The sequence below is a fragment of the Akebia trifoliata genome, chromosome 6 (assembly GCF_017979445.1).
Source record: "Akebia trifoliata isolate Shusen 1 chromosome 6, ASM1797944v1, whole genome shotgun sequence".
Taxonomy (NCBI): domain Eukaryota; kingdom Viridiplantae; phylum Streptophyta; class Magnoliopsida; order Ranunculales; family Lardizabalaceae; genus Akebia; species Akebia trifoliata.
In genome coordinates, this window is record NC_141380.1 from 1241520 (window position 1) to 1252983 (window position 11464).

The 11464-nt window shown below is 35.3% G+C and overlaps 2 protein-coding genes across 3 annotated transcripts; one reads left to right on the forward strand and one right to left on the reverse strand.

Annotated features, from left to right (window-relative positions):
* Positions 1 to 221: 221 nt before the first annotated feature.
* On the forward strand, positions 222 to 6518 carry SLP1 (Calcineurin-like metallo-phosphoesterase superfamily protein). 2 transcript variants are annotated; one of them, XR_015179061.1, is made up of 10 exons: positions 222 to 450; positions 1001 to 1101; positions 2357 to 2470; positions 2988 to 3200; positions 3432 to 3567; positions 3703 to 3881; positions 4510 to 4598; positions 4728 to 4839; positions 5181 to 5250; positions 5883 to 5954. XR_015179061.1 is itself a non-coding variant. In XM_086444793.1 (10 exons), exons 1-9 carry the CDS (start codon positions 279 to 281, stop codon positions 5967 to 5969), a joined length of 1161 nt encoding a protein of 386 aa, XP_086300919.1. In that variant the 5' UTR covers positions 224 to 278; the 3' UTR covers positions 5970 to 5992; positions 6189 to 6518. The 2 variants fall into 2 exon arrangements, 1 of the variants encoding a protein (XP_086300919.1); XM_086444793.1 differs by lacking the exon at positions 4728 to 4839 and adding an exon at positions 6189 to 6518 and having other exon boundaries at positions 224 to 450; positions 5883 to 5992.
* A 3132-nt stretch (positions 6519 to 9650) lies between these two features.
* LOC147399432 (abscisic acid receptor PYL4-like) lies at positions 9651 to 10629 on the reverse strand. Its single transcript, XM_086444794.1, has one exon. The coding sequence runs from the start codon at positions 10614 to 10616 to the stop codon at positions 9927 to 9929; it is 690 nt and encodes a 229-aa protein (XP_086300920.1). The 5' UTR covers positions 10617 to 10629; the 3' UTR covers positions 9651 to 9926.
* Positions 10630 to 11464: the final 835 nt, after the last annotated feature.

Consider the following 11464-nt stretch of genomic DNA (forward strand, 5'->3'; position numbering starts at 1 on the left):
AATAGTTAGTGTGCCAATAGAATATCTAATTCTTTTTCATAATGAGGGAGGGAGATTTTCGACATTTAATTTCAGTCAGCTATTTGAGAAAAGAGTCAAAGGAAATAAAAAGTTGTACTTAGGAATTAGGAGGGAGTTCACACTAGTATTAGCCATTTTATAGGGGGCGATTATAAAAAATCGAAGAATCTCCAGAAAAAGAAGAGTGGATCGAAAACACTTGGCTGAGGTACCCTGTTCTCAAATGGAAAAAAGAAAAATATTTAAAACAGAGGAGAATGCAAGGAAGAGACATGGCTTCCTTCTCTCTCAATTCATCACCTCTCCCTCCTCCCTCTCAATCTCGCAAACTCTCGGAAACTTCTCTTCTCCATGGAGGCTTGAAGCCCATCATTGTTCGTGGAAATCCCCCCACTTTCGTCTCTGCTCCTGATCGTCGAATCGTTGCTGGTGAGCTTTGACCAGTACCCATTTATTCATTTTTGCTATTTTGCACTCTATATCTTGTTTTTTGATTCTTTAAAACAATTTCAACAATAAAGTTGCGGTGTTCTTGCTCTAATTCACTATTTGTAATTATTAATACAAGTGCATGTTTATGTTCTTTTTTTGTTTATTAGTTTTGATTGAATTTTATCTCAAAATTGTTATTTTTTTTTATTGGGAAATAATAAGATAGTCTAAGCTGTAGCTCTTCTTATAGTACATGATCTTCTACCTCTCCAATTGGATCAATTATCCATTATTTTGGTTGGATAGGCACGCCATGTGTATGTTCTATCACACTAATGAAGTTCTTGGGACTATGTTCTTTTTAGTTATTTATAAGAAATATGAAAATTGATTATTATATGTTGCATGCCTAATTGTTTATCATGTTTGAGTGTGAATACTTCACTATTCATCTAACTGCTTTGTTAATATTTAGTTGGAACTGTTTATGTATAATGGGTTTTACATTTTTTACTGTTTTGTCTATAACTGCTTTGCACATGTTTAGTTGGAGATTTGCATGGTGACCTTGCACAAGCAAGATGTGCACTTGAGATGGCTGGCGTCTTGAGTTCAGATGGTCAGGATTCATGGATTGGTGAAGAGACGGTATGCCATTTTTACATAATGATGATGGTTACACTGCCCCTCCATGTGAATCATGTTTACTAGTTTGTGTTAGTGTTTCTATTATATGAGTAAGAGCAACTCCAACGCGCTCCCTATCCCACTCTCAATCCCCTCTCAACTGCCATTTTGGAGAGTGAAATCCAAAACAAGGGTCTCCAACGCACTACCCATCCCACTGTCCATTTTGTGTCGTGGGATTTTCACTCTCTATTATGGGTAGCTAGTTTGGAGTCTCCATTTTTTGGCTCCAAAAATTTCATGACCCCAATTTATTATTTTGGAGAGTCATTTTGGATAGTAGGGTTCTCCAATGCACTATCCATCTCCATCTTGGGTTGAATTTAAAAGATATTGAAATTTTTATGGATAGTTATTTTGGGTAGCACAGTTGGAGTACATACCCCTTGAATATTCAAAATGACTATCCATAAGCACATGGTTACTCATTATGGTTAGTGATTTTGGATATCCCCGTTGGACTTACTCTAAGGTTGGACACCAATTTAGCCACCTATGTTGAAGATGTTCCTTTCCTCAAGGTTTTACTTAATTGTAAACATCACTTCACTAATCGATTTGTTCAAGAGTTTGTAGGTCAACAGCCTAAAAAATCACAGGGAGATAGGGGATTGAACTCATTTCTCAATAGGGTGGTGCCCTGAATTGTAGAATGAGTAAAACATTTAATAACCGCCAACTTACCAAAGTAAATAAAATTTTTTTTTCTTAAAATATTTTCATTAAGAAGTTTCTGTTGTTTTAAATGTTTTTTGAAATTTCTGCTGGGTAGTCTGGGTTGTCAAGTCCACAGTTCAGTAAAGTTTCTTGATCCAATCTCTACAAATAGATCGAGAACTAGATTGCACACTTTCGGACAAGTTGTCTTCCCTTAATTGGGTAAAGAAACTAATGATTGATAAAATCCCACTCCTTTGTCATCTTTTTGGTAGTCCATTTCATCTTTTGATATCTACAAATGATTTCTTGAGTCTTCACTATGTTATTTAAAATAGTAGCCATACCACTTTAACTTGTTTTGTTTGAAGTGAAGGAAGCTTCTTCCTTTATGTTATTATATATATATATATATATATATATATATATATATTATTTATGATAGATTTATGTAGTACTGTATAACAGATAGTTTTAAACTTGACTCTTGGATTAAAATGTAGTGTGCTCAATTTGAGTTGAAACATGCAAATAGTAATCTGTTTTCTGTGTATCCTAGGTATTGATTCAACTTGGAGATATTCTTGATCGAGGTGAAGATGAAATAGCTATTTTATCCTTATTGCATTCATTGAATATTCAAGCAAAAACTAAAGGTGGAGCAGTCTTTCAGGTTTGTGCTTACAATTGGAATTTAGATTTCAGGACAGTTTCTTGAACATGGTACACTATAGTGTTTTCTTTTTCGGTGATAGCTTGTAAACAAATACTTTGCTAGAGACTACAACACATGGGTAGTATGTCATGTTTGACTATTTAATTTTCTTGCTTAATAGATAACTTTTTTTTGTGGAAGCAACATAGTATAGAGAGGTAGGAAAGGAAGTGCCCTCTCACCATCAATCACACACAAATTAGTGAAATCACACCTCTATGAGGTTCCCTAAGTTGGAAAACCATCTTTATTTTTGGACGTCATTTGATCACTACTTCGTCATCATAATCGAAGCCTCATCTCAAAAATTTGGGTTTGGAAAAATAAATACTATTCCTCCATTAAATTCTATCTAAAAACATGCCTTTTATTGGTACTAGTGTCTGCATATCTGTTTTCACCTGTTTGGATCATTTCTGCTTTCACTGGTAAAGGCCTCGCTCTAGATTTGGTGATTTTGTTTTATGCTTTATAGGTAAATGGAAATCATGAAACCATGAATGTAGAAGGGGATTTCAGATATGTTGATCCAGGAGCATTTGAAGAATGTTTGAACTTTTTGGAATACTTGGATGATTATGAAGATAACTGGGATGAAGCTTTTATTGGTTGGATAAGTGTGTCTGAAAGGTGGAAAGAAAATCGTAGGACGTCTCAGAGTTATTGGGGCCCATGGAACCTACTGAAGGTATCAGCAGACTTTGTTTTTCTTGGATTTTTATATTTGTTTAAAACATTTTCTTCATTATTAAGAACATTAAACTATTTTATATATCTAAGACGCCACTTTTTTTTTTTCGAAGTAAACAGGAGATAGGAATAAATGTTCCACCTTTTTATACATGTCTTGTAGCATTTTATGAATCCTTTTGAGATTTTTGATAATTACTCTAATAAATTTATCCAAATATTAGGACAGAGGCAAAAGGGGGTGACTGCGAGATCAACCCTTTTAAGGCCAGGGGCTCCATTGGCATGTGAGTTGGCACAACATGCTGTTGTTCTTAAAGTTGATGATTGGGTTTTCTGTCATGGTGGTCTCCTCCCTCATCATGGTAAAACTTGAATTATTTACTGAATGAATTTACTTTGTTACTGATAGTTTTTCATCCTCAATTTTTACCTTATATGTCAGACGTTTCATCTACCTCTTCCATGATGGCTGATAGGATGTGTTGTTATTTCTGCAGTTGCATATGGAATAGAGAGGATGAACAAGGAAGTATCTCAATGGATGAAAGGTTTCAATGAGAATGATGATAGTGGTCTTGGACTCCCTTTCATAGCCACCCGAGGCTATGATAGTGTTGTTTGGAACCGCTTGTATTCAAGAGACGTTGAAGACATGGAAGACTATCAGATTCACCAGGCAAGTCACTGGAATTATGTGCTTCATTTTCTTTTTATTAGATTACCGTCCCAATGTTGAAGAATCTCATGTTCTTTTTTCAGTCTTCACAAAGGGATTCTAGTTTTTTTTATAAATATTTTTATTAGAAAAAAATGAAAATAAGTTGGCTGAGAACTTGGTTGAGTGAACTTAAATTTTGTCTGTACCAAACATGAGTTTTCCAATATGTAGGCATATTCATGCAAAAGAGTGCCGAGTCAATTTTGATTCACCATGTTTTTTTTTTCCTTCACTCCATGCATTGTTCAATATTCGGTTTGTTTCAAGGATAGCAATGAGAGTTTGAGGAAGAATAAAAGAAAAGAGATCAAACGGAGAAGGGGAGGTTTGGTCTCCTTTACTTGATAAAAGTAATGTCAAAACAAATGAAAACAGGATGTAAAGCACATAAAAATACTATCAACCATGAAAATGGTTGTCTAGGCTAGTTTCCGAGGAGAATGGGCATTGTTTATATGTCAGCTATTCCATTTAGTTGTTTAATATGTACTTATTTGATTTACCCTCATCATAATTAAAGTCTTACCTTTGAACATTCCATTATATAACTCTATGGTCTCCTAAACCAAATGTATCTGCCCATCAGATATGTTCCATTCTTGAAAAGACATTGGAAGCAGTAGGTGCTAAGGCTATGGTAGTCGGCCATACTCCTCAAACTTCTGGAATAAACAGGTACAATGAGCGTTTTTTCTGGAGCTTTTATTTGGACAAACTACTGATAAGGCTTCAAGATCTCTTATATATTTGTAAGCGAAAGGTATTCTGGGGTATCACAACAGACTTTTTTACCGGCTAAGGCAGGTTTCTCTTTCACATGGAGGGCTGGTGAGGTGAATCTGAACTGTCCATCTGATAGAGGACCCTCCAGATCAGCCATGTAGATGCTGCCCTGCCAAACTTACCCTTAGACTCTGTGAGTTTCTCTATTCTCCTCAACAAAAAGCAGATGCTTGATATTTCTATTATCTTGGAACAAAAGGTAGTAAAAAAGAGAAAAAAAAATGGAAATTCTGCATTTTAGCCACGTGGAAGATGACTACCATGCTGAAACTTTTCAAGTGGAGAGGTGGGCCATTTGGTTTCAACTACCTTTGAAGACCCTGTCTGTGCTGGAAACGCCACCTGTTGTGTCATCCCAGAGTGCCTGTCCTCATGTTTAAATACATATACCATAAAGTATCAGTTTTTACAGCCTATTTTAGACTTGCATTTGTCTCGTGGATCAGCTATTTGGTTTTGGGTGTTGCACTGCAGTAAATACAGTTGTAGCATATGGCGTACCAATGTGGGAATGTCCAGTGGGGTCCTTAATTCAAGACCTGAGGTAAGCTAGAATTTCTCTGCACCTACTTAAGAATAACAGTAATACAAGCAGCCAGGCCACTTCAAAATTTTGGAGGAACCCCCCTTGTAACATGACACGTGGCTTTTTGTGTTTATTTCACGTCCCTGCTTTTTGGTTAATATTTGGGATGCCTCCTTGGACATACCATGTGTAATCCAAAGGATAGGGTTGTACTGAAATTTTGAAGCGGGATGGGCACTTCAAAGTTTTTTCACGAGTCAAGCTGGGTGGACTAGAAGAGTATGCTGAATCTACCACAAATGTGGTGCACTTGGTTGGGTTAGGTCTAACTTCTTCCTATCATATCTCTCGTGCCAAACTCAGACCCGGTTAGATGGTCATAAACTATATATTTTCTTGGGCAGTTTTTTATAATATCTACTATCACATCAACTTTCATTCTAACACACTGATTAATGAAATTAAATATAATGTGCCAAATAAAAATAAAGGAACTCCCAACATCTCTCTCTTATCATCTTCTTGGGTTTTCTTTGAAGGAGAAACACTAGAAGGAGAAGATCCTCCTGTCTATTATTTACATTTTTGTTGCTTCCTAGTTATTAATGGTGCTGAAAGTGATAGGGTTTAACTTCGATTCTGTTGATCAGGTTCTAGAAATAATCGACAATAAAGCAAGAGTTATAAGGTGCAAGAGCGACACATTTAATGAACTTCAAATTGTTGATTATATTTGAAGACCACTATATGAATTGATAAGGTACAATGCGTATGAAAATAATCCTTTGTTTTGTTGTTGTATTAAATTGTCATGTCAAATGAGAGTTCGTTTATCTTGTCGTTTCTTCAAATTCATTTGGGTTGTAATTTATAGAAATAGATGGATTCTTTTGTAAAGATCATTATCTACCTTTCTACATGTCAGGGCTCACTATTTCTTGTCGATACATTTGCAGGAAATACAGTGTTAAAATTCATTACTCCTGGGGACATCAAGTGGTTTAAATCTTCCTGCACCACAATAGACGGCAGTGCCATTGTCGTGAAACAATTCCAGTTTTGGTGATATACTTGGTGGGAATCTGGGATAAGGTGATGTACTTAGTCTGGTGATTTTGCTCAACAGTGGAGGTAATTGCTTTACTCCAATTTGGAATTTGTAATCAAACTTTTTCTGTCAAAAATATTTGCTGGTAATGAAATTAACTGTAAACACTTTAGATTTTGTATATGATTTGCTTATTATAGAAAAATGGGTCTCATCAGAGAGAAGAGGTCAAAGTAAACTTGATTGGCTGTTCCCTGACTTCTGTTCCATTTGATCATATATGTTCAACATCAGCAACCTCTGTTTTCTAAATGTGGATATCCATGTCGTTTTAGTCCCACATCGGCCACTCATTACCTTCTCTCTCCTTATAAGCTCCTGGGCCTCTCCATTCATTGCCAATTGGTTTTGAGTTGGACCCCCAAATTTATCATGGTATCAGAGTGGGCCTTTCTCTCCTCCACGTCACCCAGTTCATATCTCCATGTGCTTTGCCCCAGTCCGGCCTACACGTGCGGGGGCATGTTGAGTTTAGTCCCACATCGGAGACTTTGGATGCAGGATTACATCTATAGCTGGTTAGGTCTAATCCAATATGTAATCTTCATTGTTGTCAGCTTTAATGGAATTAACAAGTTTGAGTTCCCCTTAACTTGATTTTTGAACACCTGAAACTTCATCTTCCACCAAAGATGGTTTACCCTCAAAATGGAGTAGAATTATTCTTGATTGGGATAGGGTGATCCTCATATCCAGCATTCCCTAAAAGTTCATTGAAGTCCATAAATTGCACTACTCCAATCATCGGGACCACACAATGTATTGCAATCTTTTGACTTGTCCACGACAATTTTTTTAACATTTTATCCTTGTCTTCGACCTCAAGATCCTATATTGTTTTACTTGCAAACCTTAAGAAGGAGATAGGGTTTAACCCCCGAGGGGTTGGCTCAACGGTAAGACTAGTGGCAAGAGTTTGCTCTTTGTAATCGTTTGTTTGAAATTGGGTGGTCTCTTACTTTGTTGCACGTTGGGAAACTTTTGTTAGGTTTGGACTCTGCAATCGTAGGGACTAGTTCTACCACAAAGGGTGTGAGGGTGTGGAGATACCATGCCATGTATAAAAGAATAAAAAAGAGAGGGTTTTGGAGAGGTTGAAGCCAATGAGTTTTGGGGAAGAAAAATCAAGGATTGCCATATGAAGCTTGCCATCAAGTGTAGAGGCCAGTGGTTAATATTAAAATCCTAACACTGGGAGTGTTGAGCGTTTCCATTTTATAAAATAAAAATAACTTAAATTATCCTTTTTTTCAACTTACATTAAATCTTACTATATAACATACTTCTGACTTATCAAAAATTGAGAATTCTTGGATAGTGATTACATATCTCATAGAGTTTATATAAATTCGAAATATCCATGAATATGAAAACAGAATCAATCAACCCAATATAATATCTCTAATTAATCCTAATTGATGCAAATCTAAGATTTGCAAGAAATGTGATGAGATACACCATAGCATTGATATAGTGTATCTCATGCACATTATTCTCTATCACATATTAGCTGTAAGCCTGTATCGAAATTTAGCAAATTTATCTAAACATAGACATGGTGCAAAAAATACAATAAATTTACTTTATTTATATTGGATTTGTAAAATACGACAATGTAAAACTACCAAATACAATCTGATGTCATCCTCGACCAGATTAACTGATAAGTTCGAATAAAAAACTACACAAGTTTCTCAATATTTAATCTTTTGACTTTGCCAAAATTTCTACTTAATAAGTCAAGAGAGGAACAAAGATTAAAGGAAGGATTCTTCTTATTCCACCCACAAATGTGAAGAAGAAAGTGAAAGCTAATAAAAACTCACTCTCATTGGCAAAAGACTTGCTATGGCAAGAATGGAGTGGGGAACAAGATTTATTTAGTCAACCCAAATATCTGGAATAAGGATTTGTTGAAATTTCACTGAAAATAAAAACATAAATGAAAAATAGTAATTCATGAATGGTTAGAGAGCTATGATGGTGAAATAGGCTTGTGTGGTGGGTTCAATGAAAGGGAAAGAAACAATATACCCAAAACACTTAAAAATGGGCGGCGTGAAAGCATTCAAATATAAACAAGAGAGACCACAAGGATCATTGAAGCTCTTTACTTATAAAGCCCACTTGCAAGCTAAACCAAGAAAGAGAGAGACGCGCGCGCACACACACACACAACTTGCATTTCTTTCCTTAAAAAAAAATGTGTTATTAATGTCTAGCTGCAGAGCGGCCATTGATTCCATCACCCAAATAAATATATTTTATTACAACATGTATCCTACTCAAGCATGGACTATGGGGTCGAAATCTTTTTTATTTTTATTTCATTTTTTTTTTCACAACTAATAACATGAAGGAAAATTATTTAAAAATCTCAAGAACTCACTTAATGTACAAGGTCAAAAATAAAATCAAATGAAATGAAAGGTCTTGTTAACATCTAACCTAAGGACACACGTTAAGGTGCATTAAATACACCTTTGGAAATAAGCATTTGAGGGTATTTGATTAATAAATAAAAATTTTAAAGGATAATTTTGGTAAGAAATCCAAATTACAAAGTGTATTTAATATACTTTAATGTGTGCCCTTACGTTAACAAAACCCATGAAATTAAATAAAATAAAAATACAACTTTTGAATTGAAAGGTAAAGATACTCAAATTGATCATTTTATCGATATGCACGTCATACTCCACAATATTGTCGATTAACTTGAAGAACGTTTTATTTATTTATTTATTTATTTTAAATCCTTGACTCACTTTTTAGTATACTATTTGTACGCTCCCTTCACAGAATCATATAAAATCATAAAGATCTATCCTTATGTACCTTGAAACGAAGGATAAAAGTGAGTCATATTATCACGACTCTATTACTTAATGGCTAAGGCAGGCATGAAAACCATTTCCTTATTAAAGTGGTAATGGTTTCAATTAAATTAATTTATATTAAATGGATTTGAATGAAGTTGGCCTACAGGCTTAGTACTTGCAGTGTGATTATATTCTGATTCTAGATTATAAAAATGGAAACTAATTATCAAAATTCACAGTCTCGATCGATGGCACTATTCCAAGAAATTGATTTCAGAATCTAAAATAATAATCTCATTTTTGTTAAACCTATTTCTAGAATTGGGGTGCAAAATACCATATGCGTATAAGGGGGAAAAAAAAGTTACTTTTAGATAATCGTTTTTATAATCCAAACCAAACAAATATTAGATTCTAGAGTCAGATTATGGACAATAATCAGATTTTTAGAATAATAATAAATAAATAAAAAAACAATTTCAGTGATATTGAAGTATAACCCATGCAATAAAATGCCCCCTTCAAATTTCAATATGATTCAACAAGGTGGAATTCACAATGGTCTAACTTGTAAAAAACATTGATGGGGTGATGGTGACACTAACATTGCTTTTCGGTACCGATACGATAATCTCGGAAAAACAAGGTGCTACATTCCTCCTGACGTCATTAGAGACGAAATTTTCATAACCCATAAGACACTCTTCTTTGAACTTGGAAGTATGATCTGATCGACACACATCTCAAAATCACAAAACGAAGATTTATGAAAACGATATGTTACATTTGTTTGATTTCTCAGCGATATGTGCCAGTGATTGGAGGTTGCACCGTACAATTGTGTCGACAAACACACAAGTATCCTCCTTAGTATTACCTGGTGGGATATTAACGACATACGATTCAACAACTACGGTTCCAGAACCGTTTGATGAAGTGTGGAGTGTCGTAACGGATCGGTAGTTCTCGAGGCGATGGTCCCCGCCAATAACACTGAAGCTGAGTACATGACGATCTTCATCGAGAATCTCGAGGCGTTCGGTGCTTGTGGCAGCAGGAAGTCCGGAGACCACGTGGACCTCTCTCAAACTGCCAACATCACCATCTCCAACGATGACGTGGCAGCTTTTAAGGAAGTGTTTATAGGCTTGTGGATTATCGAAGCGGCGGACGACGGACCATACGGTGGAGACTGGTGCAGAGATGGTTTGGATGACAGAAGAGCAGCACTGGTTGGGGCCCACCACGTGTGAGTGCTGACGTGCCACCGTGTCAGGTACTGGGGTGGCGCATGATAGAGGGACTCGGTGTGTGAGGGGTTGTTTGTGGCAGATTGTGGTGGTGGTGGTGGTAGTGGTACTGAGTCTGTGGAGTTGCAGAGATGGTTTTGAAGCTGTTGAAGGCATCTCTCTCTCTCTCTCTCTGTCTCTCTTTGAAAAAGGTTTTGGGTTCATGAGAGATGGTTGGCTTGGAAAGGTAGCTAAATATAAGTTCTTATGGAATAAAATATTAAAATATTAAAATATTTAAAAATCGATAAAGCTGGAACAAAGTTACTAAACTAGCCCTGATTTGGGACCTTAATGGTAATTTACACATTTGTCCTCAGGGAAGTACAAAATGACCATGAATAATAGCCATCTCAACCATAGCTTATCAGACAGCGATGTGCGTTTATGAGCGATCGAGTTTTGTTTTCAAAGCTCTCCTCATGTTTGATATTGACATAGTATCTGTGGATCTTTTATTTGTTCGAAACCTTTTCTATGATATTTTTCTTCAACAATTCTTTTAGTACTCTTCATCCAGTGTGGTGGCACCTATTAATACATTATGTATTATGATAATCAAAAGAATCGTATATTTGACATAATTATTTTTACTTAATTTAAATTATATAATTTATATATATATATTTATTTTTAAAAGAATTGTTAATATTTTATTATATAAAATACATGATGATTTGATTATATTAATCACAAAATTAATATATGATGAGAAAATGCATCTGTTAACTTTACACTATGTGTAACTCTTCCTTGAGAAGTGACCATCTAAATTGAGTCTATTACTATTAGTGAAGCAAATGAATTTATCCTCCAATTGCAAGAAATTCAGTGTGACTCTCTCTCTCTCTCTCTCTCAAAATATCTAATAAATGTATTCTAATAAATCTGATAGACTCACACATAAAGATCAAGAAAATAATGAAACACAAATTCTAAATGCTACTATATTAAGTCTCATGAGTTTTCTCAACTACATTATGAGCTATACCATTGCTAGGAATTGCACTTTA

Excerpts from the sequence above, each read along its gene's own strand:
- SLP1 (XM_086444793.1), top strand. The coding sequence starts at position 279 with ATGCAAGGAAGAGACATGGCTTCCTTCTCTCTCAATTCATCACCTCTC. Across the intron at positions 3,568-3,702 it reads TGGTCTCCTCCCTCATCATG|TTGCATATGGAATAGAGAGG; the intron begins GTAAAACTTGAA and ends TTATTTCTGCAG. Across the intron at positions 4,599-5,180 it reads CAAACTTCTGGAATAAACAG|TAAATACAGTTGTAGCATAT; the intron begins GTACAATGAGCG and ends GTTGCACTGCAG.
- LOC147399432 (XM_086444794.1), bottom strand. The coding sequence starts at position 10,616 with ATGAACCCAAAACCTTTTTCAAAGAGAGACAGAGAGAGAGAGAGAGAG.